Raw genomic sequence first — 25,735 nt, 5'->3', positions numbered from 1 at the left:
GCACAGCAACTCTCAGCAAGCCAGATCCTAAAACCACGCAGACAAGCAAGGGGTTTTAAAATTTCTTTTAGCCTAGAATATGTTCACCAGGCTGTTAGATGCATAGCTACAAATGCACCAGAACGAGAAATACAGTCTTATAATTGCACGTGGCCTCGTGAAAATAGTTGTGTCTCCTCTTTAGGAGCTTTCTACTCATTTCTAACTAATCATGGGATCTGTGCAGTGAGTTGCCAGGATCATCTTCATCTATTGGTTGCTCTGACCTTTATTGACAGCTACTCACGGTCCCCTGAGGATGAATCCTAATCTGTTTGTTTGCTGTTCTAGTAAACGCTTGTAATCATTCCACCATTGACTTGACGGATTGGCATTTATTGGCAGGTTTGCTGGTGTAGCGTCTTCACAAGCTTTGCCCTTCTGTTTTTGAGGGTTTAATTCAAAGGTCTGGTGTATTCCCTTGCAGAGCAGACTGAATCATTCTTAGACTTAAAAGCATGTGTCTTCATTTTCATCATAGTCTGTCTGTTTGTAGTATACCTAATTCATTTTCTTCCCTTTCATTACTTAATCTCTGGACTCATTGATATCCATTAAAGTTTTGCGGCTCATCTGACCCAACGTCTTCCACCTCATTACCTCTCAGCTAACACGTTTAACCTCGCCTATGTTCAAATCCTTAACAAGTGTCAGCGTCAGAATGGGGCAGTGCTCGCCGTGACATTCTGCGGGTTTAGCTGAAACGGTTTGTGTGTTTGGAAATTGATACGGTCAAGTCCTGACAAGGGTTTCCTCCTACTTTGCCAGAGGCGTGCTGGGAAAAGGCTCTGCCGGCAGTGAGTTCTGAGCCGGTATGATGTGCAAAATGGATGAATGGATGGTGGAGACTGCTTGAGTGTACTGTTAAAACTTCAGCTGGAACTTAAAGCCCATTACTAATTTAAACCCCTCTCATTTTCTCGTTGCTTGGTGATTGACGAGCGGGTAGGTGGATAAAAACGTTTGGCAGAAAAAAGGGAGAAAGTAGTAGGGAGGAGAAGATTAAAGATTTATGTGATGGTTTAATTGGGAGAGGAACAGCAAAGAACGAAAAGAAGATCCCAGTTTGTTTCAGACATGCTGATGACTCAGCTTTGTAACATTTCGTTTCTGAGCTTATTTGAGCTACATTTGACTCACGGTGCACTTTGCATCCATGTTTTTTGTTTTTTTCATTTGTGCAAATGACAAACTTGATATCTCAAAGTGTTTCTCTGTGTCTGAGAACAGACATTTTGGTGTTTTTGCCGTTGGAGAGGAGGGTAATTGGACGCACAGAGCGATTGTACACCGCTTCTCTGTGTGACTAAAATCTCCAAGCGCCTTTTAATAATAGATTTATAATTCATGGTGATAACTGAACAACGTCTGTAGCCATTTAGTCACCTGCATTATTCATTTAAACTAGCTGTGCATAATGAATGTGGAAAAGCAGCAACAACAGAACATTCTGCCTGTGCCTGTTCTCAGACCCACACAGATGTTGTTTCCCCATCCGGTTTTTGGCATTCGTGATTTTGGCTGCTTGTTGGTTTATTACTGTGGACATAAATTTAGTTAGGTTATGGTTAATATTTAGATCATAGACCGTATAAAGATGGACAGCTTAACAGCTCCTCAAAAGTGAAGCCAAAGCAAGTAGAGCTCCCCCTGGTGGCTGGCTGCAGTATAGGTCATAGGCTTCGCCCCCTCCATGTTAGTGGATGGGACAGACTCTGGCTCCAAAGTCGCATATGCCCCGGGAAAAAAATGGCGTCAGGTTGGCCAATGCAAGGAAGTGGGGCCACATTGCCCATATTTATATACAGTCAATGGTTTAGATGGTTAGGTTCAAGGTCAAGGTCTAGGGCGGGGATGTCCAAACTACGGCCTGTTAATTGTCCCGCAGCAAATTCTAAACATGTAATTCAATTCAATTCAGTTTTATTTACATAGCGTCAATAACATGACTGCGCGACTATGAATTACACCAGGGAGCTAGCCTCCTCCGCATTCATTCATCTTCTGTAACCGCTTGTCTTGTGAAGGGTTGTGGGGGGGCTGGAGCCTATCCCAGCTGTCATCGGGCTGGACAGTTCTCCAGTCTATCACAGAGAGACAAACAACCATACAACTACAATTTAGAATCACCAATGAACCTAACCAGCATGTCTTTGGACGGTGGGAGGAAGCTGGAGTACCTGGAGAGAACCCACACAGACACAGGGACAACATGCAAACTCCACACAGAAAGGAACCAGTCGGCCGATGGATTCGAACCTGGAACCTTCTTGCTGTTAGGCATCAGTGCTAACCACCACACCACTGTTCCATCAGCTCCTCCACAAAACAAGATTAATCAAAGAAGACTTTGTCCACAGGTGACCAAAAATGGCAGAACCAAAGAAACGCCAGATAGAAAGCGAGAGCAGAAAATGTCAGACATGGTGAAAGTAAAATGAAACTGTTGGTAGGATGAAAGAATATAATACTGACGACACTAGTATGACACTCTCACAAGTGTTAATAAGTTACAACCAGGTGTTAATAAGTCCAACTACCTATTTGCATAAGAAAAGTTGAAACATGCGCCTTTTCTGTTTGCCCCTCTACCCACCCATCATCCTGATTAGGAAGCAATCAGAAGCTGTTCTTTTGTGAATGAGCTGCCAACTCTTTTTGTGAAAAGAAATGAATGTAAAGTATTTATGGAAAGCTGTGAAAGACTGTTACCTAAACCATATGTGGCCCTCAGTGAAAAACGTCTGAGCACCTCTAGTCTGGGGAATGAATAATGTCTATTAAAGGTCACCGCAAACATAGAAGGATAGGTTTGTGTGTGTTATTGTTTTTATTAGATTGCGGGGTTCAAACTGTTGAATAATACTACTGTTGTGGGGCAAAGTTGTCCTCTTTGGGGTTGTACAAGTTTTTCAGGGTTAAAACCTGTTAATATTTGGTTTTAGGGCAAAGGTTTCTATTGGTTTAGGGGTTAGGCACTTATTAGAGATGGTTAGGATAAGGGTAAGGGGCAAGGGAATCCATTATGCTAACAAAAAGTCCTTTAAAAGATAGAAACAGTGTGTGTGTGTGTGTGTGTCTGTCTGTCTGTGTGCGTTTGTGTGTGTGTAGCATGAAATTACAACTGTTCAAACAAAAGGACCCTCTGAGACGCGAGAAAATTAAACATTAATTTCTGGTCCACGGTCTGTAGTTCAGTTAATGCTCAGCCACGATTGTTCTTATTGGCCCAGCCGGTTAGAGTCTCAAGGCGCTTGTTAACGAGGTTACAGACCACAAGCAGAACACAAACCTATCAGCTGTTTAGCCTTCCCAATCACTCATTATCTACGGTTTTATTTACATATAAAAATTTACACTGTTAATAGCGTTATCGTCGTCCCAGAGGAACATTTAAAAGAGCTCCTTTACAAGAGTCATTAAATAAATCGTCTGTGTATTGAGTTCCCACAGCCTTATATCCTAAATATAGTACTTATTGATTTCAAGGAGGATAAAAAAAAAAAAGAAAAAAAAGAAGCTCTTATTCACCTATTCAGTCCAGCTTTGATATTCTGGCCAGAAGCCACCTGTCACATCGATTTGATCCGCCCACAGGAAAGAAAAATAAGAAGACACAAACACCACCACTCTGTCTTATCTTATCGGCATCTACACTACAGGCTCCATGCAATTTCAGAATAAGGAATAAGGATGTGTTTAGGACAGAGACAGAGAAAAGGGGGACATTTTGGACTCGCGCAAGTACTTAACTTGAAGGTCTTGCTGATAATAGACGACTTAATTAAACACATATTATAAAGAGAAGTGACAAGAAACGGAAGCCAAGGATTTTCTTTTGTCGGACTAATAGAGTTCGGATTTGTTTAGATTTTTTAATATTCACAGTTTTATTTCAGTTTGTTTTGTATAGTGATGACTTTAGGATTAACAAACTGTCCTGTCTCACGTTAGGCATAACATTATGACCACCTTCCTACTATCTCCCTTGTGCCTCCAAAACAGTTGTGACTCATCAGAGAATGGACATGGGCCTTCTGAGGGCGTCCTGTGGTGTCTGGCAACAGGATGTTGTTAGTGGGGGGGCCTTTGGGTCCTATGGGTTGACTTGATCAGTTTGGGATCTAGTGAATTTGGAGGCCAGGTCATTCATGTCTTTTTTTTAGTTGTTCCTAAAGTGTTTTTGTGTGTGTGCCTGTGTCAGGCTGCATCCTGCTGGGGATGGCTGCTGTTGCTATGGGATGGGGGTGTCTGGTCTGGTCTAGGTGGGTGCTACATGTCTAAGTAACATCCACATGAATGCCGCATCCAAAAGTTTCATAACAGAACATTGGATTGTGACAAAAAAATGGTCAATGTTCTGTACTTCTCCTGTCAGTGGTCATAATGTTAAGCCTGATCGGTGTGTACAGGGTGTTTTTGTTCCCTTGGACGTATAGGGATGTGTGTGTTTATGCAACCGCAGGTGTTTACGCCGCACTGACAACAGTAATAGTAAATACTCTTCCTTTCTCCTCCATCTCTTTTCCTCTGGGTGAACGATCTTGAAAATGTATGTTATAGGTCTTGAGAGCTGAGTGCACTTGTAGGCTTCACAAGAACATCAAAACACAATCAAGTCGTGTGGATCCCTGAGGCTCCGGGCTGGGAGCTAGCACTTAGGGAAAGAGAGGATTAAGAGGAGGGAGGGAGAGAGAGAGAGAGAGAGAGGGAGAGAGTGGGAGGAGGTGGTGGTGGTGGTGGGGGCTTCAGAAACAGGGAGATGAAGATATGAAGGGAAGCAGCAGGATGCGCCGTCGGAAAATGTATTAATGGGAAGCCAGGCATAAATGAGTGATCCGCATTTCATGTTGTTGGAACCAGATGATGCTTTGACAAAATGTCTCGATTCAAAATGTGAGGTTTCATTGTCCATTTCAGTTTATGACTAATTGATTCCCTCGCACATTCAATCAGGATTCTTTTCCCTCCTCTGTCATTAAATACTGAGTTCAGTGAATCGATCCACAGCTCAGCTCCAACACAAACCTCCTAAATTACCGGTGTCACAATTCACTAGCAGGCTGAGTGAACTCTGACAGCCTTGGGGTGGGGGTAGAAAGTGAAAATTATTATTTTTTTTATTTTTATTTTGTTCTTTTTCTTCTTTTTTTCAAAGCACAAAAAAGAAAAAAAAAATCCTGCCCCTATTTTCGTTCGCTTCTGAAGCCTGAGTGTGAGGAATGGTAATTGAGCCATCACTCCAGGAAAGAGTGGAAGATGAATAGACAGCAGGGGGAGAGTGAGGAGAAAGAGCGACACGACTGGCTCAAGGAGTGAGCTGAGAGGAAAGAGAGCGTATCTCCCCTTGAAGTTTGTTCGTTTTGATTAACCAAACAAATAAAGAAAAATCTGCAAAATTGTAATTGCTTTTTTTTTTTTTTTAAATTAGCCAGTTTGTCTAATAGATCTTTTCCACGGTGCACATTTCGTCTAGCCACGGCGGGCATTGTTGATGGCGTCTGGGTTTCATTAAGTGCGCCAGTAAGCGTGACATTCAGCCGTTCAGTTGGAATGTGGCCATCATTAACACACCTGTGCTCTTACGGCTCGCACGAGTCAATACGTCTGCTGTGAAATTTTTTTTTTAAAAAAAGACCTGGGAGCTAGAGCGTGGCTGGAGGCTAGTACATGTCTATCATTAAAATAAGTCTGGGTTTGTGTTAGAGTTTTAGTGACTCTCTCTCATCTCTGTTTCATAACTTACAGTATAGGGCTGAGCTGACAGGTCCACCGGCAGCTATTTTTATTATTATTATTTTAGCAGCTGCAGAACATTTGCTGCTGCTTCTCAAACACGTAATTGGAAGACTTTACCACAGGATATGGGAAAGTTCGAATGGGTCTTTTATGCTACTTGCTTACATTTAAAGACCACACAGTTAATCTATTACAGTAAAACATTTACATATGACAAATGGAAAGAGATCAGCTTTGACATTCCTAATGTTGCATCTCTTACTCTGTCCTTTGTCACGTTATTTTTTCAGTTTTATGCCATACTTATTTCCTGTTGAAATTATATCACATTTTTCAATATGCACTGATCAGGCATAACATTATGACCACCTTCCTAATTTTGTGCAGGTCCCCCTTGTGCCTCCAAAACAGCTGTGACTCATCAGAGAATGGACATGGGCCTTCTGAGGGTGTCCTGTGGTGTCTGGAAACAGAATGTTGTTAGTGGGGGGGCCTTTGAGGGGAGGGGCCTCTGTGGATCATCCCACAGATACTTGATCAGCTTGGGATCTAGTGAATTTGGAGGCCAGGTCAACACCTTCCTAAACTGTTTTTGTGTGTGTCTGTGTCAGGCTGCATCCTGCTGGGGATGGCTGCTGCCATCAAGGAGTGTCATTGCTGTGGGGTGGGGGTGCCTGGTCTGGTCTAGGTGGGTGCTACATGTCTAAGTTACATCCACACCAATGAATGCCAGGTCCAAAAGTTTCCCAGCAGAACACTGAATTGTCACAAGATCGTCATTGTCATTTACTTCAGGTGCCAGTGGTTGTAATGTTGTGGCTGATCGGTGTATAGTACCCCTGCGCTGAGTTCTAAACCAGGAAATACCATAATATATAGGTACAGGATTTGGGGCGGACCTATTGGTGGAAATTAAATATAATTTTCAGAATTATGTTTTCATGAAAGAACAGTTAGCTTAGCCTGGAACAGATGACCAAACACTGGCTCTAGATAGGCCAGTGTTTGGTTGCAAAGAGAGAGATATTCAGTTGACTGCAATTTGCAGTCTCACCATTAGATGTCACTAAATCCTGCAGATCGGTCCTTTAAGTTGATAGAAAATGCATACCTTTAAGGGGCATTAACCTGTTTCATTTAGCTCAAGTTCAGTTCTAGTGCTTGTATAGAGCAAGTCGAGGCAGCTTTTATTTCCGTTTCAGCAAATCCAAAGCTTTCACGTTCCTTTCCACCTCTGCTTGGCAATCTGGGCAGCCACCCTGTTGGATATTTATCTTAATTTACCTGTTCACTTTATAATAATTCATTGCCACATTATTGAAAATTAGGATCTTTACATTTTCCTTCACTAATACTGATTCAAACGTCAGGATGGTAGAAGGATGCAATGATGCTTCGATTGAAAGGCTAGAATGGAATCACGAGGCAGATCTCAAACCAGATGAAAAACTGCTCGTAGTTACTTAATAATTCAAACTATTATATCTATCTATTTTGTGCAGAAATATCATTATTTGTATCAGATTACAACTAACCAGTGTGTGCTGTGTGAAATGCTTGGAAACTTGCAATGGCTACAGTCTGGTGTGTTATTGCTGCCACCACATTTCGTTCATTTGAATATATTCCCCTCTCCCTCACACACATACACACACCTACAGTATGCTTGTGATTAAGGGTGTCCAAGGCCTGTCATTGGACAGGGTGGTGTGGGGGAAATTAGGTCTCAGTACACCCAGTGCAAGAGGCAGAGCAATAGTTAAGACATTAATAGGCAGAGAAAAGCCAAGCAGCATCACTGTCTACCTGTGTGCTAGGACTGGCAAGATCAAAGGCTGACTCTGAGAGAGAGGGAGAGAGAGAGATGGGAGGGGAGGGGAGGGGAGACAGACACACAGACACAGAGGAAGGGAGAGGAAGAAGTCATCCAGCGACAAGGAGACAGGAGAGAATAGCGAGTTCTGAAAGCACAGAGGGGACAGGGAGGCAGGTAAAGAAAAAATTGACAGGGAGGATGAATAGAAGACACTTTTTTTGCCACCTGTCTTAATGCTGACTGCAGTTTATCCACTGCTGCATTGGCCTCTGTGTCACCTTTTGTATGTCACGTGAAACCCATGAAACAAAGCTGCAGTTGCACTTGTCTGGTCGGCACAGTGACCCCGGATTCATGCTAATTGTGTGGGGGGGTAACCTGCAGCGAATATGTTTTCCTCAAGGAATCATGCAGTGCCCCCTTTACATTAGTTGCACAGATCTGTGGAAGACGGACACGTCTCAACTGCCAAGGAATGGACATTTGCATTTCCCAGAGGATTAACCCCAAGTATCCAAAAAAGAAATTGAAACAAGGGCAACTGGACTCGTAAAGTTTCTTGAAGACGTTTCATCCGAGTAGCTTCTTCGGTTCTAAAGGACTGGCAGGGAGTTCGGGTTGAAATAGAGACATCTGTGGGTGTTAGCCATCAGGAAGTCTCCCCCGACGACAGGTACAGGAAGTGCCTGGTCCTTAACAGACACTAGTCATGCAAGTTTCTGACGACTAACACCATAGACTGTATATAAATATGGACAATGCATCCCCACTTCCTTGTACTGGCCAAACTAACGCAACTTTCCTGGGCATACCTCCACCAGTTACAAGGAAATGTCTAATTGTTGGATTGAATGTTGGATGTTCTATTTATTTTTTCCAACTCTCACGATCCTACGGGACTGCTACACGGAGCGGTTGGCATGGCAACTTGTAGTCTTGTAGTCATCACGATGTCACATCCTGTCTCTATATTAACTACCTAAAGTGACTTTACCCATCCTTGAAAAAAATGATTTGAGGTGTATTTTCATGTTTTTAATTTGGCCCAAGTCCCATCCACTAACATGGAGGGGGAGGAGCTTATGACCTATACTGCAGCCAGGCACCAGGGGGAGCTCTACTTGCTTTGGCCTCCCCACCAGTCCTTTAGAACTGAAGAAGCTAGTTGAAGGTGAGTGGCAGAACATCTTCAAGAAACTCTACAAGCCCAGTTGCCTTTGTTGCAGCATTTTCTGGATATACCATGACCTGGATGACTGAGAGCCCAAAGTATTTAGATCCTGTGTCTGGAGCATGGAAAAACTGTTAAGGAGAGAACATATGTACCCCTCACCTACTGGTTCCCATCAAGCTCAAATGTCAAACAAAATGACCTACAATAATCACAGGTTTTTCAAATCCCAGCACGACACAAGAGACATCAGATAGCAGTACGAGACTATAGTATAATACCACATCTGAGACTCATCAAAATATATCCCACATATCAAATTAGCTTAAGCAGAACGATCAGCAAACTACTGCAGCCCAACAAATCAGTTGCAGCAATTATATCAGTGTCACATTTCAAAGGCAAACCACATCAAAATAACTACTGTGAATGTGTGTAGATACTGAGAGACGGCATCCTGCAACATTTTTACAGCTGCACATATTCACCACCGCCGAATGAATGTCAATAATAAATATGCTACGTGTAAGTGCTTAAGTGCCGACATAAAATGTGATGAATAGACTATTGAATATCTAATATGAGCATTTTAAAAGGTGGGCTCCAGGAGGGCTGCATCATTTCTGAATCACATCAGCACTCTCTTCTTAATTTAAGGAAGTGTCATGCAATTGATCTATTGAACCAAATTCACCTCTAATGTCTTTATGATGTTTTAAACTAAAGGGATTTGTATAAAATCCATCCGTTTTAATCAGCCTCTCCGTGCTTTTTCGCCCCTGACTTCCTTTCCCCCTTTGGATTAGGAATCTATTATTCATGCTTTCCCTTCATCCAGGGTGCGCCCGCTTCAACAAGGTTTGAAGTTGAACAGAAGTAAAATTGATATGAGGCAACTCGGTCCGAGGACACTTTTTACTGGATTTTATTCTCGGGTAGGTGTACCACAAGGATCCATGCAGGGGGAAAATAAGACTTAATTTAGGCAATGTCAAACACGCACGACGGAGCTGAGACGGTTTCTCAGATGAAATAAGACTGATAATGCAGTGTGGTGTCCCCTGAGGCTGAACCACTGGGAGCCCACAGAGAGTGCATGACTATCACATATTACAAAGAAGAATATAGGGCAAAATGAATTTAGAATAAAAAAACACACTGAAGGAAAAAGTTAAAAATGTAGAACGAGAGCATTTTAGAATATTGCAGCAAATTACAAGTCAAGCTGTAAATCTCTCGGGTCTTAATATCCTAGCTGTTATAACTCTCTCTTATTTTGGTGCAAGGTCAAACATTGAGACTTCGACACCGATCAGTTACAACATTAAAACCACTGACAGGAGAAGTGAATGACATTGACCATCTTGTGACGATTCAGTGTTCTGCTGGGAAACTTTTGGACCTGGCATTCATTCATGTGGATGTTACTTAGACATGTAGCACCCACCTAGACCAGACCAGACACCCCCACCCCATAGCAATGACACTCCTTGATGGCAGCAGGATGTAGCCTGACACAGACACACACACAAACGGTTTAGGAAGGTGTTGACCTGGCCTCCAAGTTCACTAGATCCCAAACTGATCAAGTATCTGTGGCATGTATCTACAGAGGCCCCTCCCCTCAACCCATAGGACCCAAAGGCCCCCCACTAACAATATTCTGTTGCCAGACAACACGACACCCTCAGAAAGCCCATGTCCATTCTCTGATGAGTCACAGGAAGGAAGGTGGTCATAATGTTATGCCTGTCCGGTGTATATTGTTGCTTTACTGTAAGCTACTTCACATTTTTAGAGAGTCAGCAAGTATTACGAAAGTCTGCATCCAAGTCCATCCAAAACAAACCTAAAGCAAAGGCAAGAGGACTTGAAGTGGTGTCTGAAGCTCTAAATTTTGCTCTAAAATTCGATTAAATTAACTGGTCATTCAAAACTGAAGAAGCCACTTGAGTGAGTGGGGAAACGTCTTCAAGAAAACTCACACAAGTCCATGACCTGGATGATTGGGAATCATTAAAGTGACTTAAGGGTGCAACACATGAGCAGCTCTACATGGGGGCTAGAAGTACTTAATTATATTAGGATGGCTGTGAGATATTTTCCAACTGATGGAGAAAAAAAAAACATACTCTACTATTCACATTGCTAACTTAAATCTCTCTCTCTCTCTCTCTCTCATTAATCGGCTTCTGTGAACAGACATGGCGTCACAAAAAGACTGTGAACCAACGTTTAGAGCAGCTCCTCAGTATTATAAATTCACATCCTCAAATGGCATAAATTAATACCCAGTTTTACTCATCTGATTTTTCCAATTTGCATTTAATTGGTGTAAAAATTATGACTCTATTACTTAAGACTGAAAAGACCCGGTGGCTTCCTTTCAAATCCCATTGTGCTGCAAGGCTGTCCCGGGCTTTAGTTTTATATCTCCGGATCAATTCTGTCTTCAAAGGATGAATGAACGTCTGGGCCAGAGTAATCTGTCCTGCCTACAGTCTGCTGAGCCTGTGCTTTGTCTTCTTGTGCAGCTGTTATGGATGTCTTCTTTCTCGCAGCTGCCGAGGTTCACTGAGGTCCGTGGACGGAACAACATCTCTTGTTGGCAGAGTTTGTCAGGGGCCACACCGAAGCCAGTCTTAAAGTGCTCTTGTTGTTTTCTTTTTCTATTCCCCTCAGAAATAAAACTGCAGGCAAGTTTTGAAGAGGAGGAGGAAGGTCAGGGAAGCAGCAACAGACTTCCGTTGCTTTTGTCCAAGTTGTCCAACTACATTCAGCTGCTATAGATGCAGATCCAAATTCAACTACGGGTCACTCAGGTTTAACTTTCAGTGTTTTGCTTGAAATCTCTGTTAAATCTAAAAAAAAAAACCAAAAAAAAACACTTTTCTTTATATATGTGGGTTTTTTTTATCTTTGGAATATGTGTGTATGACAGACACACAGTAGATAAAGGATGGATGGAGTTCTTTAATTTTATCTTGAAGCCGTTTCTGTTACATCTTCACTTTGACTTTGACACCAATCAGCCATAACATCAGCCACACAATATTATCCTAATATTGTGTAGGTCTCCCTTGTGCCTCCAAAACAGTTGTGACTCATCAGAGAATGGACATGGGCCTTCTGAGATAGTCCCGTGATGTCTGACTGTTGTTAATGGGGGCCTTTGGGTCCAATGGGTTGAAGGGAGGGGCCTCTGTGGATCATCCCACAGATACTTGATCAGTTTGGGATCTAGTGAATTTGGAGGCCAGGTCAACACCTTGTGCTGTTCTTCATGTTTTTTGAGTTGTTCCTAAAGCATTTTTGTGACTGAATCCTGCTGGGGATGGCTGCTGCCATCAAGGAGTGTCATTGCTATGGGGTGGGGGTGCCTGGTCTGGTCTAGGTGGGTGCTACACGTCTAAGTAACATCCACATGAATGAATGCCAGGTCCAAAAGTTTCCTAGCAGAACATTGAACTATCACAATATGGTCGATGTTATTCACTTCTCCTGTTAGTGGTTTTAATGTTGTGCCTGATCGGTGAATATCCCATTAACCTTCCTCTGGTGTCTCTCTGTGCTAACATCAATGATACCTCATGCATCTCCAGGTCTTAAAACACGAGAGGTATTTTTGGTCTGCATACAGTCAGTCTCAAAGTTTCGTATGGGTTATGTTCTCCATTTGGATTATACAGAATCCTGATGACACGTGATGACTGGGTTTGCTGGATTGGGCAGGAGTGTGTGCATGTCCAGGTATCTGTATTTTATAAGACTGCATTGCTCTGTATTTTTGCATGGAGTTGAAAATAAAAGCACAGTCAGGCTGACCTCAATAATAACTCAGTCTTTCCAGACACTCTTCCTCAGGGATTAGTAATGCAACAATCAATCAAGTGCAGCAATCCCTTCCACTGATGGAATATTGACAAATGATGACGTTTGAAATGAATGACGGATACCCCAAAAGGAATGAAATCTATAGACCCACTTGTTAGCTGTCCGGGACATTCACTGTCAGACGCTTCAACATTTTTCAGAAACTATCAGACTGACAGTACGTTAGAACTCATTAGAATTTTCCTGCACAAATAATGAACATGTTTCACTAAATCGCTGTTGTTACAAACAGCATCCTGAATAAAAATGTTCATCATTAAGAGTTCTTCAACGGTGATACAGTTGATAACAGTCAAGTTGATAACTTTCTTTGTCTGGGGCTCAGATGTTGTTTGGTGAAAACAGCTGCGTGCTGCAGGAAACAATGTTAATAACAACAGTGAGTCATTTCCAGGCTGTAAGTGAAGCTGTAAAGCACAACCATACTGATGAGTGGCTTTCATTTTGATTGGTGTGGAGTTCCCTAAATTTCAGATCCTTATTTCATGATTTGTTCCCCACTTTGGTCAGCACTAACATGGCATACTATACATATACACTGATCAGGCATAACATTATGACCACTGACAGGAGACGTGAATAACATTGACCATCTTGTGACAATTCAATGTTCTGCTGGGAAACTTTTGGACCTGGATGTTACTTAGACATGTAGCACCCACCCATACCAGACCAGGCACCCCCACCCCATAGCAATGACACTCCTTGATGGCAGCAGTCATCCCCAGCAGGATGCAGCCTGACACAGGCAGACAAACAAATACGCTTTAGGAACAACTAAAAAAAAAAACATGAAGAACAGCACAAGGTGTTGACCTGGCCTCCAAATTCACTAGATCCCAAACTGATCAAGGCCCCTTTCCTCAACCCATAGGACCCAGAGTCCCCCCCCCCCCTAACAACATTCTGTTGCCAGACACCACAGGACACCCTCAGAAGGCCCATGTCCATTCTCTGATGAGTCACAACGGTTTTGGAGGTGCAAAGGAGACCTACACTTCAAATAATAACAGGTCATAATGTTATGGCTGATCAGTGTATCATATAGTATTGCAGGGCCCTATCCCTTCCACTGATGGTCTCTCTTCTATCGATGCACCACCAGCTAGAAAAAGAGAGTTTCTTCCTTGCCCGGTTTAAAATAAAGCCTTGGTACCCCCATCCCCATCAAGGGAGACCTACACAACATTAGAAAGCCAGTCATAATGTTATGGCTGACCGGTTATAAGGAATAAGGATTAACTTCATGCCTGCATTTCCAAACAGTCACATTTCCAATGTGACTGAGCTGAATGTTACTAGACTGAAAAAGCGACACTGTGGCTCAAACCAGATTAGTCTGCTCTGCTGCCGTGTCCTCTGGCCTTCAGGACTCTCCTGTGCTCCCCATCTTTTACCCATCCCGTCTACCGTTTCACTGTTCCTCCTCTAACTTCCCCTCCTCCTCTCCCCTTATTGTCAATGACTAGGGTTTTAATGATTACATCTGGCGGTGCCACAAATTAATTCCTGCCTCTCTGGCAAAAAGCTGCTCCCCACCTGATTATGCAAAGCAGGCCTACATTCTCTCCCTTTGAAGTGGAGGAAAAGCTGCTTAGAGATTCTCCCCCTGAGGAAACACTGCAATATGGGGAACATCAACAAACCCCGGGTTCACTCAAAGGTCAGCAATATATTTAACCCCAATGAAGGCTCACTTCATCTCCACTTCTCACCACTTTCAAGTTGTGTTGGCGTCGTACGGCGTAATGATTCACTCGAATCAGAGGCAGGGGCTACTTTTTCAAAGGCACGCAGAAGTGGAGGAAAACTAGGACAGCCAATAAAAATAGCCATATAAATGCGCCCAATAATGCTCGTGTCTATGGCCACACAGAGTAGTTGGATGAGACCGGAGCGAGGCTCTTGCAGCTTTCATAAGGTTGCTCAGAGCTGCCAGCCTCATGTATTTGTTGGGAAGAAATAAAGGTTTCCACTCATGGCTGCCTTCGCAACTGAATATTTTGTCAGCTTGTTAGGATCAAAGGGTAAAAAAATGAAATAAAAAAGACACGGCTTCTTGTATATTATTGTCTACATTTACCTTCGATACACTTCACTTCGCCTCAGACCTGAGCAATCACAGCCAGATGAAAAGTTACGACACTGCAACGAAGCAGCGTCTGTATTTCTCAACACAATATGGTTCGACACAATAATAGCACTACAAGGCAATGAGCCACCGAGAGAGACAATAAGGCCGTAGGATGACGGGTATGAGAGATGTATTTTCACTTGTGGTGCGTCTGAAACCACGTGTCAATTCAAAATAGACCAGTGCAGTGAAGGATTAGTAGGAATGAAGAGAGAAGTTCTGCATTAATTGTGCAATTAGTCGTCATTCAAGGCATTAAACTTACACACATTTTTTTTATCTTTCTGTTGTCTGTGAAGGTCCTCAGCCATGATACATCCAAACACAAAGCTAAAACAACTTGCAACAGGTCTTCAAGACGTTTGGCCACTCCTCCACGTAGCTTCTTCCGTTCTAAATATCTGAGGAGTTTAGTTTTTTATTTGGAACGTTGGTGTAATTGACTTCTCGTGTTATCTTCCTGTTCCTCCTGCAATAGTGTTGCAGGACGTATTGGCAAGTAAACATGTTGATAATTGGTTTTTATATGGACATTTAATGATAAATTATGATGATCAAGCATAACATTATGACCACCGATAGGAGAAGTAAATAACATTGACCATCTCCAGCAGCATGCAGGCTGACACAGACACAAACACACTTTAGGAACAACTCAAAAAAAAAAACATGAAGAACAGCACAAGGTGTTGACCTGGCCTCCAAATTCACTAGATTCCAAAATGATCAAGTATCTGTGGTATGATCCACAGAGGCCCCTCCCCTCAAATGTCCCCCACTAATAACATTCAATTTTTGTTCTGTTCAGAACTGTTTTGGAGGCACAAGAGAGACCTACACGATATTAAGCAGGTGGTCATAATGTTATGCCTGAGCAGTGTACATGTTCAGTCATGAATGTCACGGATTCTGCGCTTGTAATCCAGTTAGACTTAGACTTAGACTTAGATAAACTTTATTGATCCACAAGGGAAATTGCATTCAGTGCAGTTCCAAGAATGTTAACAGCCAGAGATAGACTTATAGGCATGTCAACAATTCCTACAGTTCTGACAATTGTGTTTCCCTCCTGCAAGTAACGTCTGTTGCAGCCCTAGTTTTTATGATCTGTCTGCAAGAGTATTTGGGGGATTTACAGTTTGAACAAGCAGTTGAGGGAAGTCTCTTTCTTTGATGAATACAGTAACTCTGCTGTCTGTTGCCACCGTGTGAAAATACATTTCCAGATTATTTGTCAAAGAGGTAATAAACAACAAATAATAAATGAAAACCATACACAATAAATAAAAAGAGGGTCTAAAGCAGAACTACTGAACTTATCCGAAGTTTAACAGCTTTGTTTAGCCTCTGGAACTCACCTTCTAGCTAGCCACTTGGGGGCAAAAGGAAACAAGTTGTTGGCGCATCATGACGCAACATCATTCGTTTGGAGTTGTGTTTTGGGCCTCTTGATGAATTTCTGTCGCAAATTCCCTCTTTTTTATCTGTTTTGGTGTTTTTCCAACAACCACAGAACTTAAATGGCTCTTCATCTGCTAAATAGTCCACCTAGAACTTTTTGCTGATACCAGCGGATGCTATAAAACACAGTAACAGTGAACAAAAGCAATAAAGTTGCCGGCTGAACAGCTAAACAACGAGCTGGAACTGGATGTGAAACCCGATAAAGCCAAGGAGGTGCTGCCGATCGCTACGCATGACCTCACAGATACAAATTATTGATTGCATGCATTGAATTCAGTGCAAAATGTCAAATGTCTGTCTTTGATACAGATGCCCTGGATGCAAGTACGAATGTTGTGAGCAATGTTCTATTTTTATTTGCTTGTTAAATGTAACACGCCCACACACAAAAAAGCTAGCAACGCTGAAAAAGACAAACTGCAAAGCAAAAGCAACAGCCAAAGAATCTCGGGAATGGGTAGAGCATTGCAGCGTTATTTATTTCTGACTTTAAACCTGCATGTGTTGACTATGACATGTTTACATCTACATGTATATTTTATTGCTGCTGTAACTTTCCTCCTCTGCACATTGCACGGATTGGCACAGGATGTACTGCATAACTAAATCGGAATTTTAAACCTGGTATTTTGCAAAAAGAATAAATAAAACTGAGCAGTTTAACGGCTATATCTTTTCTGCATTACTTCCTCCTCCTAATCCGAGACAAAAACATGGGTCCCCAGGTCCTCCCAGGCTGAGGGACCACTAGAACGCCGAGTCTGTTACGGTAAGAGGGCACGGCTCTCTTCTGTGGCCGCAGGGACGGGTTGCGAGGTGTCTGTCCGTGACCGGGGTGAAAACTAAATGCAAAGTGTTTAGATAAAGGAACGGCAATCTCGTCCCACAGGTCTTCAGGTTCGGCCTCTGGGAAGTCACTGAGCACCGCCTCAACCACGGCATGGTTCTCAAAGCTGGACAGTGTGCAAGTCGAATAGACCACAAGGCCCCCTGGACGCACGGCTGACAGTGCAGACCTGCAAGGATCATCCAAATATTGCACTTTGTGACACGAGACTTTGAAATGAAACCACACTGATTTTTACACAGGCTTATTTGACGCTGGGAGATGGAGATGTGGATCATTTGGGTACCAAGGTAATACAATGAAATACAGGATTTGTAGAACTAAGAAATTAAATTGTACCATTGTTAAGAATTAACTGGATAATATTAAGTTGTATACAAATTCTAACCCTAGTATGGTGTTTATATATACACCGATCAGGCATAACATTATGACCACCTTTCTAATATTGTGTCGGTCTCCCTAGTGGCTTTGCTACCAAAACAGTTCTGAACAGAAACCGAATGTTGTTCGTGGCAGCCTTTGACGGGAGCCCTGGCTGCTGCCATCAAGGAGTGTCATTGCTATGGGGTGGGGGTGCCTGGTCTGGTCTAGGTGGGTGCTACATGTCTAAGTAACATCCACATGAACGAATGCCAGGTCCAAAAGTTTCCCAGCAGAACACTGAATTGTCACAAGATGGTCAATGCTATTGACTTCTCCTGTCAGTGGTCATAATGTTATGCCTGAGCGGTGTATATATATGTCACACGTGTTGCATTCACATGTTGTAGAGCTTGTAATAGTAAATGTTTTAAGTTCAGTTCCACATTCAAGAATATTTCATCCTCCATGAACCTAACAGTGTTTTATTCCAGTATGTTTTACCTCACATAACCGGACAATAACTGTTTTATTTAACACATCCTGGGCACAGTATATGAGAGTACCACAAGGCCAAGACATAGCAGGCATGTTTTTTTAATGTCGGGTATGGAGCTTACCTAAGCAGTTGGGCCTGGAGCGCAGGCAGCTTGGCTCTCTCCTTCAGTCTCTGTTCCCCCTGGTGGCTGTCTCCAGAATACAGCCAGCTCCGGTCGTTAGAACACGGAGCATCGACTAAAACCTGCAGCAGACACAGAAATACTGTAGCAGTGACGGTGAGTTAAAGAGTGCGAAAGCAACGAGAGAGAGAATAGGTCAAAGAAGAAAAATGAATGCGAGGAAGACACTTCAAATAATAACAGATGGTAATGAGATAGAGAATGTTAAAATCATGCAAGCAGACGTTAGATTTTCCCTTTCCGACTTATTGTCAATCTGTGTGAAAAAGCATTTTCTCCCAAAATCCCTTCAGCACCTTATACTCACAATTAAGTAAACGATTAACAGCTTTGGAAGCTTTACACATTTGCATAAAAATCTTCATATCATTGCCACAATATAGCTGTACAGTCTGTCTTCTGCCTTTGGTCACACTGTGTCTTAATCTAAACCTTTTCATTCTGCACTTTCCTTTTTTTTTTCCCTTTTCCATATTTTGTTCCATTATCAGTCACTTTGAGCCCTTTGATTCCTCCCAGCCATTTGTCTGCCTCTTCTCTTTTTTTTTTTGAATAAACGACTTTATTCTTTTCTGCTGGCTTTATTAGCCTCTGTTCAAAGGCTTGCTGTTCTCATTCATTTTCAGCCAGAAGAAGCCTGTCACCTAATTTGTTGGACACTGAAGTGAAATTCAATTGTATGCCGCCACACACACACACACACACACACACACACACACACAAACACACGTGACAGGACTTCTTTGCTCACCTTGTCGTACAAACCAGCTTCGTTCTGTCCAAAGAATCTTCCGTCCTGTGCGGACACAATCACCCTGCTGTTTAGCGAGTGTGGCAGATAAGACTCCAGGGTTTTGGCCAGCCAGTCCCTTCTGTGAGGATCTGGTTCATTACAGCAGAGAAGGGCTGGAACAAGCACAAGGCAGGTGTACTGATCACCAGCATTCGGTGCAAATAGGTTATTCACATCAGACCAAACTTCAACTTCAGCAATTTACATGCAAAGTGTAAATTCAGTATTTGGTAAAGCTGAATCCTAAACATTTAAACATGATGTTTCTGTGAAAAGCTCTTGTTATCTATGATGACTGTGATACATGACTTGGGGATGATTTAATCTAAATTAGTATTATTAAGACCACATAAAATCCTTTCAAAATGGTTCTTTTACCTGGTGCTGCACTCTGCATTATGGCTAAGGCTTTACCACCAGGGGCGGAACAAAGATCCAAAACCTTCTCCCCATCCCTGACTTGCAAAGCCAGCACTGGAAGCAGGGAGGCAGCGTTCAGGAGGTAGTACTGCTTCAGCAGGCCAGGCCTGTGAGGCTGAGAGGGAAATCTGAGTGGACGTGGGTGGATGTAACATTGCAATAAAGGACGCAGCGAGCCGAGTAAAGGCTCCGACGGAGGGTCCTCCTGACGGAGCGCGTAAGAGGAGCTGTCAGGCTGGGGATGGGAGTCATCAGGAGGGAACGTGGAGATGTAGTGAGGTGCCGGCAGAGTTCCTTTGTGGTGTTTAGAATCTGACACCTCGGAGGGACCGTTACAAAGCAACGCCGAGACATCTGTATTATGCAGCAATGCAGAGAAGCCGCGGGACTGAAGAATCTGTGTGATGTCTGTCACTGCGCTGAAGCGGTTGAGCATGACCCCATACTGCCATGACTGTGGGTCCAGGAGTACAGCTCTGCCAGACGAAAGCAGTCCCAATGACGGAAGAACAGACATGATGCAATATATGTGTATATATATATATATATATATATATTTCAGACAAAACTTACCTTGTAGATGCCCACAACTCTCCAAGTTCCTTGCTGTACTGCTGGTCAAAGCAATCCAGTACTGCTTGACACGAAGATCTTTCTTTTTTGTGCTTTTTCGTCACCTGAAATATCATTATTCAACGGCTTGAGTTCAACCCGTGTTACTTTAAAGTACATTGACCACATCAAAGTGGATGCTCTTTCCCTGTTGCATAACACAAAAATCTGGGATCTATAGTCTGATACGCCAATGACCCCTGGTGGATACTGACTGTAAAGCATCCTGCTAGGAATGACTGAAGGAGCAGGGTTTGGATACAGACCTGAGACATACAGAATACATGTCCACTGATCAGCCACAACATTATGACCTAATATTGGGTCTCCCTTGTGCCTCCAAAACAGCTGTGACTCATCAGATAATGGACATTTATGGCCTTTTAGTTGTTCCTAAAGTGTTTTTGTGTGTGTGTCTGTGTCAGGCTGCATCCTGCTGGGGATGGCTGCTGCCATCAAGGAGTGTCATTGCTATGGGGTGGGGGTGCCTTGTCTGGTCTAGGTGGGTGCTACATGTCTAAGTAACATCCATATGCATAAATGCCAGGTCTAAAAGATTCCCAGCAGAACACTGAATTGTCATAAGATGGTCAATGTTATTTACTTCTCCAGTCAGTGGTTTTAATGTTGTGGCTGATTGGTGTAAATGTATATACTCATGTGCTTTTAATCAGTCCTTGCCATGTTAAATTAAAGGCTTTTTTTGATACTTCTTCAACTTCAGAGTGCCTCTGTAATTTCTTTTTGGATTATTACTTCACCCATCGCAGAAGAGCACCTAAGCTACAAACTTTTTGAAGTCTCCTGAGCGCCCTCAGCCCCTTTGTGTCTTCTTGGTGTAAATGTATATTACAGCTACATTAACCATTCAGCATTAAATAAAATTAAATCTGGTGGGCAAACAACTACCAGTAAGCTGAAAACAAACACTTGTGACCCAGCTATAGTGAAATACTCAGATGAAGTCAATTTAATATCCACTGCTTTACTACAAGTAAATAAATAAAGCACTAATGTGCCAAGAAGGGTGACAGAAGAAAACGATATCATCAAGGTGGTTTTAAAACCAGAGAAGGACATGTTGTGCATGTTTACCTGGTTACTGGAGGTTCCCTTTTGGCCAATTTGCTGTAAAACAACACCTGAACCTTTGTTACGCGACCACAACTTCCACAGTACTGACGGCGTTATCGTTTTAGTGTTAAAGAAAATTATCTCCCACGAAGAATAAAAGTGATGTAGCGAAAACATTTATTGTCATAACTTGCACATTTCTCCTATAAATAAATTAAAAAAACACTGGCAAATATGTGACACTGACAGGTCCGTCCCTCAAATCCGTCCCCCTGAGTGTGTGACCCGTGCTTTTAGTTCCGCCGCATCAAACTCCATCTATTAGTGACTGCGAGGAATTTTAATTGAGAGATAAAAAATAAAAAGCTAGTGTTGGTGTTTCTGCTACGCACGTATTAAAATATAAAATTTAAATTACATATTAATATAAATGGATGGGCTTGAGCCTCACCAAAAACCTCAGCACGCCATAATGTTACACTGTCCCGCCACATAAAGTAGTCATTTTCAACGTATGCACTGGGAGGACAACCCGTTATTTTTATCGGTTATCCTACAGGGGCCTAATCTGTTTCTGGATTGATAAAATGTTTGTTTTTATTGTGAAAATGTTTGTGGAATCCAATAGGCCTATTTCCCCTGACAGAACACCATGTAGACTGGATTTAATGGCTTTACATTTAGCTCCGGTCTGTGTTGTCATATTGCAATAAAATCACCACACCAAGTATCCATACTTGGCAATCTGCCCTCACAAAAAAATATATATGTATATATAATATGAATAATAGTAATAATAATAATGTAAATGCAAAGATAAAGGTGGGGCGTTTATTATTGTGTTCTTGGGACAGTCCGGTTTCCCATAATGCATTTCGCGATGTCAATGACTGGGCGGCGTCCTCACGTCCTCCAGAGTCAAATAGTACTTCAGGTTGAAGTTGTCAAGTCTGAACTACAAAGAAACCTACACTGAGCTTCTTTAATCTATGCTTTTATGACATAAGAACTAACCTCTCCTCTAGTTCTCTTTTGAACAAAAATTTGACATTTATTAATTGTAGTGACTTCGTGTCTTCATGGCACAGATATATAATCCTAGTAGTTGTCTTTTGCTATAAAATGTAAAAGCTCTTGTTCATTTTCTTTCTTTTAAATAAGTACATTAAATAATTAATATAACTTTAACAAAACAATACAAGCTACAACTTATTTCAGTTTAATTTTGTGTAAGGTCTGTCGAAAAGCCAAAGCTGCTGTGGCATTTGAACAGTAATGAAGAGTATTAAATAGTTTGGTTTTTTTCCCCAGTCATCACTTGTAGTTGCCCTATTGATAGTTCCGGTGGTCCTACTGCATCTCTGTCTCCTCTTCATTCTTCAGTTTTCAGGCAAGGACCACCTCGACCACTGCGAGGAAGTGTCTGGAGAGCATTATTATTTAGCCTTTCTCCTGTTTTTGTGTAATGTAACAACATGTTTGCCTTGTAGACTCTCCATGAGTATAGATCAGTCCTCACTCCTCATCATCTTTTTGGAACCTAAAAGAAGTCATAGTCCTGATAATACAAATTAAAATTAAACACAAATTTAAATGTAAATAATGGTTTAAACTTGGATTGACTTAAAACCTAAACACTCCATAACACCATACTACTCAGCCACATAAAGTAGTAGTTCCGCCACCCTGCTGGGTCACAGCTAAAAAAGTACTAGTGATCTAGGTTTTTAATTTCTCATGTCATGGTGTTAAAGGGATACACAAAAAAAACAGACACACTCGATGAATTAAATGTTTTACTTATGTCATTGTTTCCATGTTTAACAAAGATTTTTGCTTACAGTAAATATACAATATAATGACGACACCGTCATTAAAATGAACCGAGTTTGCCAGACATAGACGGATTCACAATCTTTCATGAGACACTAATGAACAAGAAAAAGCGACACAACAAGCTAAAATCATCCAGCTACTCAAGGGCATCTCAGACTGCTAATTCTTGTTAACATCATGATGTGTCCTTTCACGGCCGAAGCCTAACTGGGTTACATGGCGAACAGAATGAGGAAAGCAACCATCAGACAGAAGAGACCCATGGCTTCAGACAGAGCAAAGCCCAGAATGGCGTAAGAGAACAGCTGCTGCTTCAGAGAGGGGTTCCTGTTGAGAAAGAGAGGAACAGATGAGACGAGGTGGAGGTGAAAGACCAAAAGACATTATTCCTTTCACGTTGAGTTTCAATTCCAAGTTTATTATTGTCCACATGAACACACCAGTGACATTTGGAATCAATTCTCTTTCGTTTTTTGTTTGTTTGTTTTATCTAAACAATTGTTCCGGGGCCCAAGTGTTGTTTGGCCACATATAGCAGGTTACTATGGAAATGATACAGGAAAAACATTCCCTCCTCGCTACAGACTTTAAAATGACAGATGATGCGTTTAATGTACCTGGCATATCCGATGATAAGGCTACCGAACACGGTTCCGATTCCAGCTCCAGACCCAGCCACTCCCACAGTGGCGGCTCCCGCTCCAATGAACTTTGCGGCGGTGTCGATGTCGCGGCTCACGGCGCTAGTCTGGAACGCCCGCACTGCCACCTGCTGCTGGGAGGCTACAATGCTCTGTGGTGCCAGGAGCGAAGCAGTCTGAAAAAAATAAATAAATAAAGTTAGTAGAAAAAAACAAAAAAACAACAGGGTTGCAAAGCAGAATTATTGCAGATCACAACCATAAAGATGCATTTACTTTCCTGTTTTTTTATAGATAATTATAAAATGTGAGCAAGCGGTTACAGGAGCTGTTGTACTTTGTCAATTACTTGAGCATTTTGTGCTTTAATTTGTCTCACAGAATAGCAAATTAATACTTTATATTATATGAGATGCCACACTGGCAATTTAGGACAATTTATAAGTCAAACATTTAGATCTTCCAATAATGCAACTAATAATAAAAATAATAGCTAGTTGTAGCCCTACATTTGCAAGCTCAGCAGCTGCCGATGTTTTACCTTAAAACATGCAGATCAGGTCAGCTCTTGACATTTATTTTGTACACTAAACATATTTAACTAACACAGATGAAGGAAAAATCACATATAGATGCAGAGCTGGCATTTGTTCAAACAGTAGGATGTAATATCTGTCACGCAGGCGAGGTAGCTAAAAGATAAGTGCAAATGTTGTCATTGCTTTTGCAGATAATTCAAAAAAAAAACAGCAGCTGACACCTCAAGACACTATTTTATTTGAGACATGCTGTACGTGCATCTGCACTTGATAGAGACATGAAAAACCGCTTGTGCAAAAATTCAATGACCCTCTACATGTTATAATATATAATAAAAAAAATAATAAACGGAATTTTACATTGGATAATTAATATGTAGAGAGACTACTTACAGTGTATTAAAAAAATAATGTAATGACAAGCTGCTCACCTCTGCTTTCCTTCCATCTGAAACTACTGCTGCTGAGAGGGGTCTGTACAGTACCCGGGATCCAGCACGGATCTGCATCAAGACAAAAAATAAATAATTAATCAAATTAGTTGTGGCAGTCATATTCTAACAACATTTACCAACCATCTACCAGTGACATCTGACACCAACCATGACCCCTTTAAAGTGTCGATCTAGATCCATGCTAGCAGCTCAGTTATCAACTTAAATTGTTCTTTTTTTTTTCCATTTTGAAGATGCTCAAGCCATACAAGATTTAAAACGTGGAGACGTGCAAGCATACACTGGAGAATTGGAGTTTCGTCCTGATAAAAACACCAGGACGTCCTTGCAGGTGTGTGCACCAGCTGACTTTAGCAGAGGGTCAAAGACGGCTACATGGCTCAGCACCAGTGTTAGCATGCTACTTTGCAACTGCTCATGGTTTGACCGTCAGCAAACAACCTTCAGCTTTTCTTTGCAAACGGTTCGTATGTCAAGCGGCGATGTTTTAACGCACTGTCAAAAAAACATGTAACAGTTACCATTCATCCATGCAAACTCACCAGAGAGGGCGTGGAGACGAACTTAGCACAGGCATACATTGCGACTGGACGTCCTGGTCAGGTCAACCTAAAGCAGCTGGCGTTTAACCGATGTCTGCGGAAAGCAACACACGAAGCAGTGATTAGTTAGTCATTTGTTTAGTGGTTCACACTATAATCAACTCAATAAAAGTACGAACTCTGTAAAGTTAAGCGGACACACACAAAAAAGGTCAAGATCAGCTGTAAAACCGCAAAAAAATGTCGATGAAAACAAGCTAGCTAGAAAACAGATTAACTGAGCGGCGCAGCTGTGACTAAAACCCACGAAAATACAGAAGCAAAGGAGCGTCGCGGTTATATATTTGAGTCAAAGACAGTTTGAGACGGGAGGTTAGCTCTCACCGGTTTGTAGTAGAGGTCGAAGACACGAGAGGCTTGCGCATGCGCGATGTCACAGTTAAGCGGTCAATTTCCGGTTTTCTTCTTCTTCGCGTTGCGATGAGCAGACAACGTTGTGGCGCATTACCGCCACCAACCGGAAGGGATGGCAATTACATGCTGATATTTTATCATCTAATAGGCATTAGTTGTCAAATTGAGGTTATTTTCTTTGTATATGTAATGTTGTGTCTTAATAAAACACTTAAGATAATGGAAACACTGATTTTGTTATGGGAAATTGAAGCAATTTCCC

General features: G+C 42.0%; 2 protein-coding genes across 3 annotated transcripts; both read right to left on the bottom strand.

Annotated features, from left to right (window-relative positions):
- Nucleotides 1-16,704: 16,704 nt before the first annotated feature.
- Nucleotides 16,705-21,236, bottom strand: nsun3 (NOP2/Sun RNA methyltransferase 3). Its single transcript, XM_084540744.1, has 6 exons — nucleotides 21,068-21,236; nucleotides 19,934-20,037; nucleotides 19,319-19,836; nucleotides 18,899-19,053; nucleotides 18,088-18,209; nucleotides 16,705-17,273 (listed from the first exon to the last, which is right to left on the bottom strand). The coding sequence occupies exons 1-6, from the start codon at nucleotides 21,221-21,223 to the stop codon at nucleotides 16,940-16,942; spliced, it is 1,389 nt and encodes a 462-aa protein (XP_084396870.1). The 5' UTR covers nucleotides 21,224-21,236; the 3' UTR covers nucleotides 16,705-16,939.
- Nucleotides 21,237-22,828: 1,592 nt separating this feature from the next.
- LOC311486061 (ATP synthase F(0) complex subunit C3, mitochondrial-like) lies at nucleotides 22,829-25,482 on the bottom strand. 2 transcript variants are annotated; one of them, XM_084541818.1, is made up of 5 exons: nucleotides 25,444-25,482; nucleotides 25,060-25,153; nucleotides 24,494-24,565; nucleotides 23,500-23,699; nucleotides 22,829-23,209 (listed from the first exon to the last, which is right to left on the bottom strand). In XM_084541818.1, exons 2-5 carry the CDS (start codon nucleotides 25,096-25,098, stop codon nucleotides 23,095-23,097), a joined length of 426 nt encoding a protein of 141 aa, XP_084397944.1. In that variant the 5' UTR covers nucleotides 25,099-25,153; nucleotides 25,444-25,482; the 3' UTR covers nucleotides 22,829-23,094. The 2 variants fall into 2 exon arrangements, with proteins under 2 accessions (XP_084397944.1, XP_084397945.1); XM_084541819.1 differs by lacking the exon at nucleotides 25,444-25,482 and adding an exon at nucleotides 25,239-25,339.
- Nucleotides 25,483-25,735: the final 253 nt, after the last annotated feature.

This window comes from Chelon labrosus (genome assembly GCF_963514085.1).
Source record: "Chelon labrosus genome assembly, chromosome: 3".
In the NCBI taxonomy this organism is placed as follows: domain Eukaryota; kingdom Metazoa; phylum Chordata; class Actinopteri; order Mugiliformes; family Mugilidae; genus Chelon; species Chelon labrosus.
The sequence above is the reverse complement of the archived record's forward strand: the minus strand, read 5'-3'. Positions and strand labels throughout refer to the sequence as shown.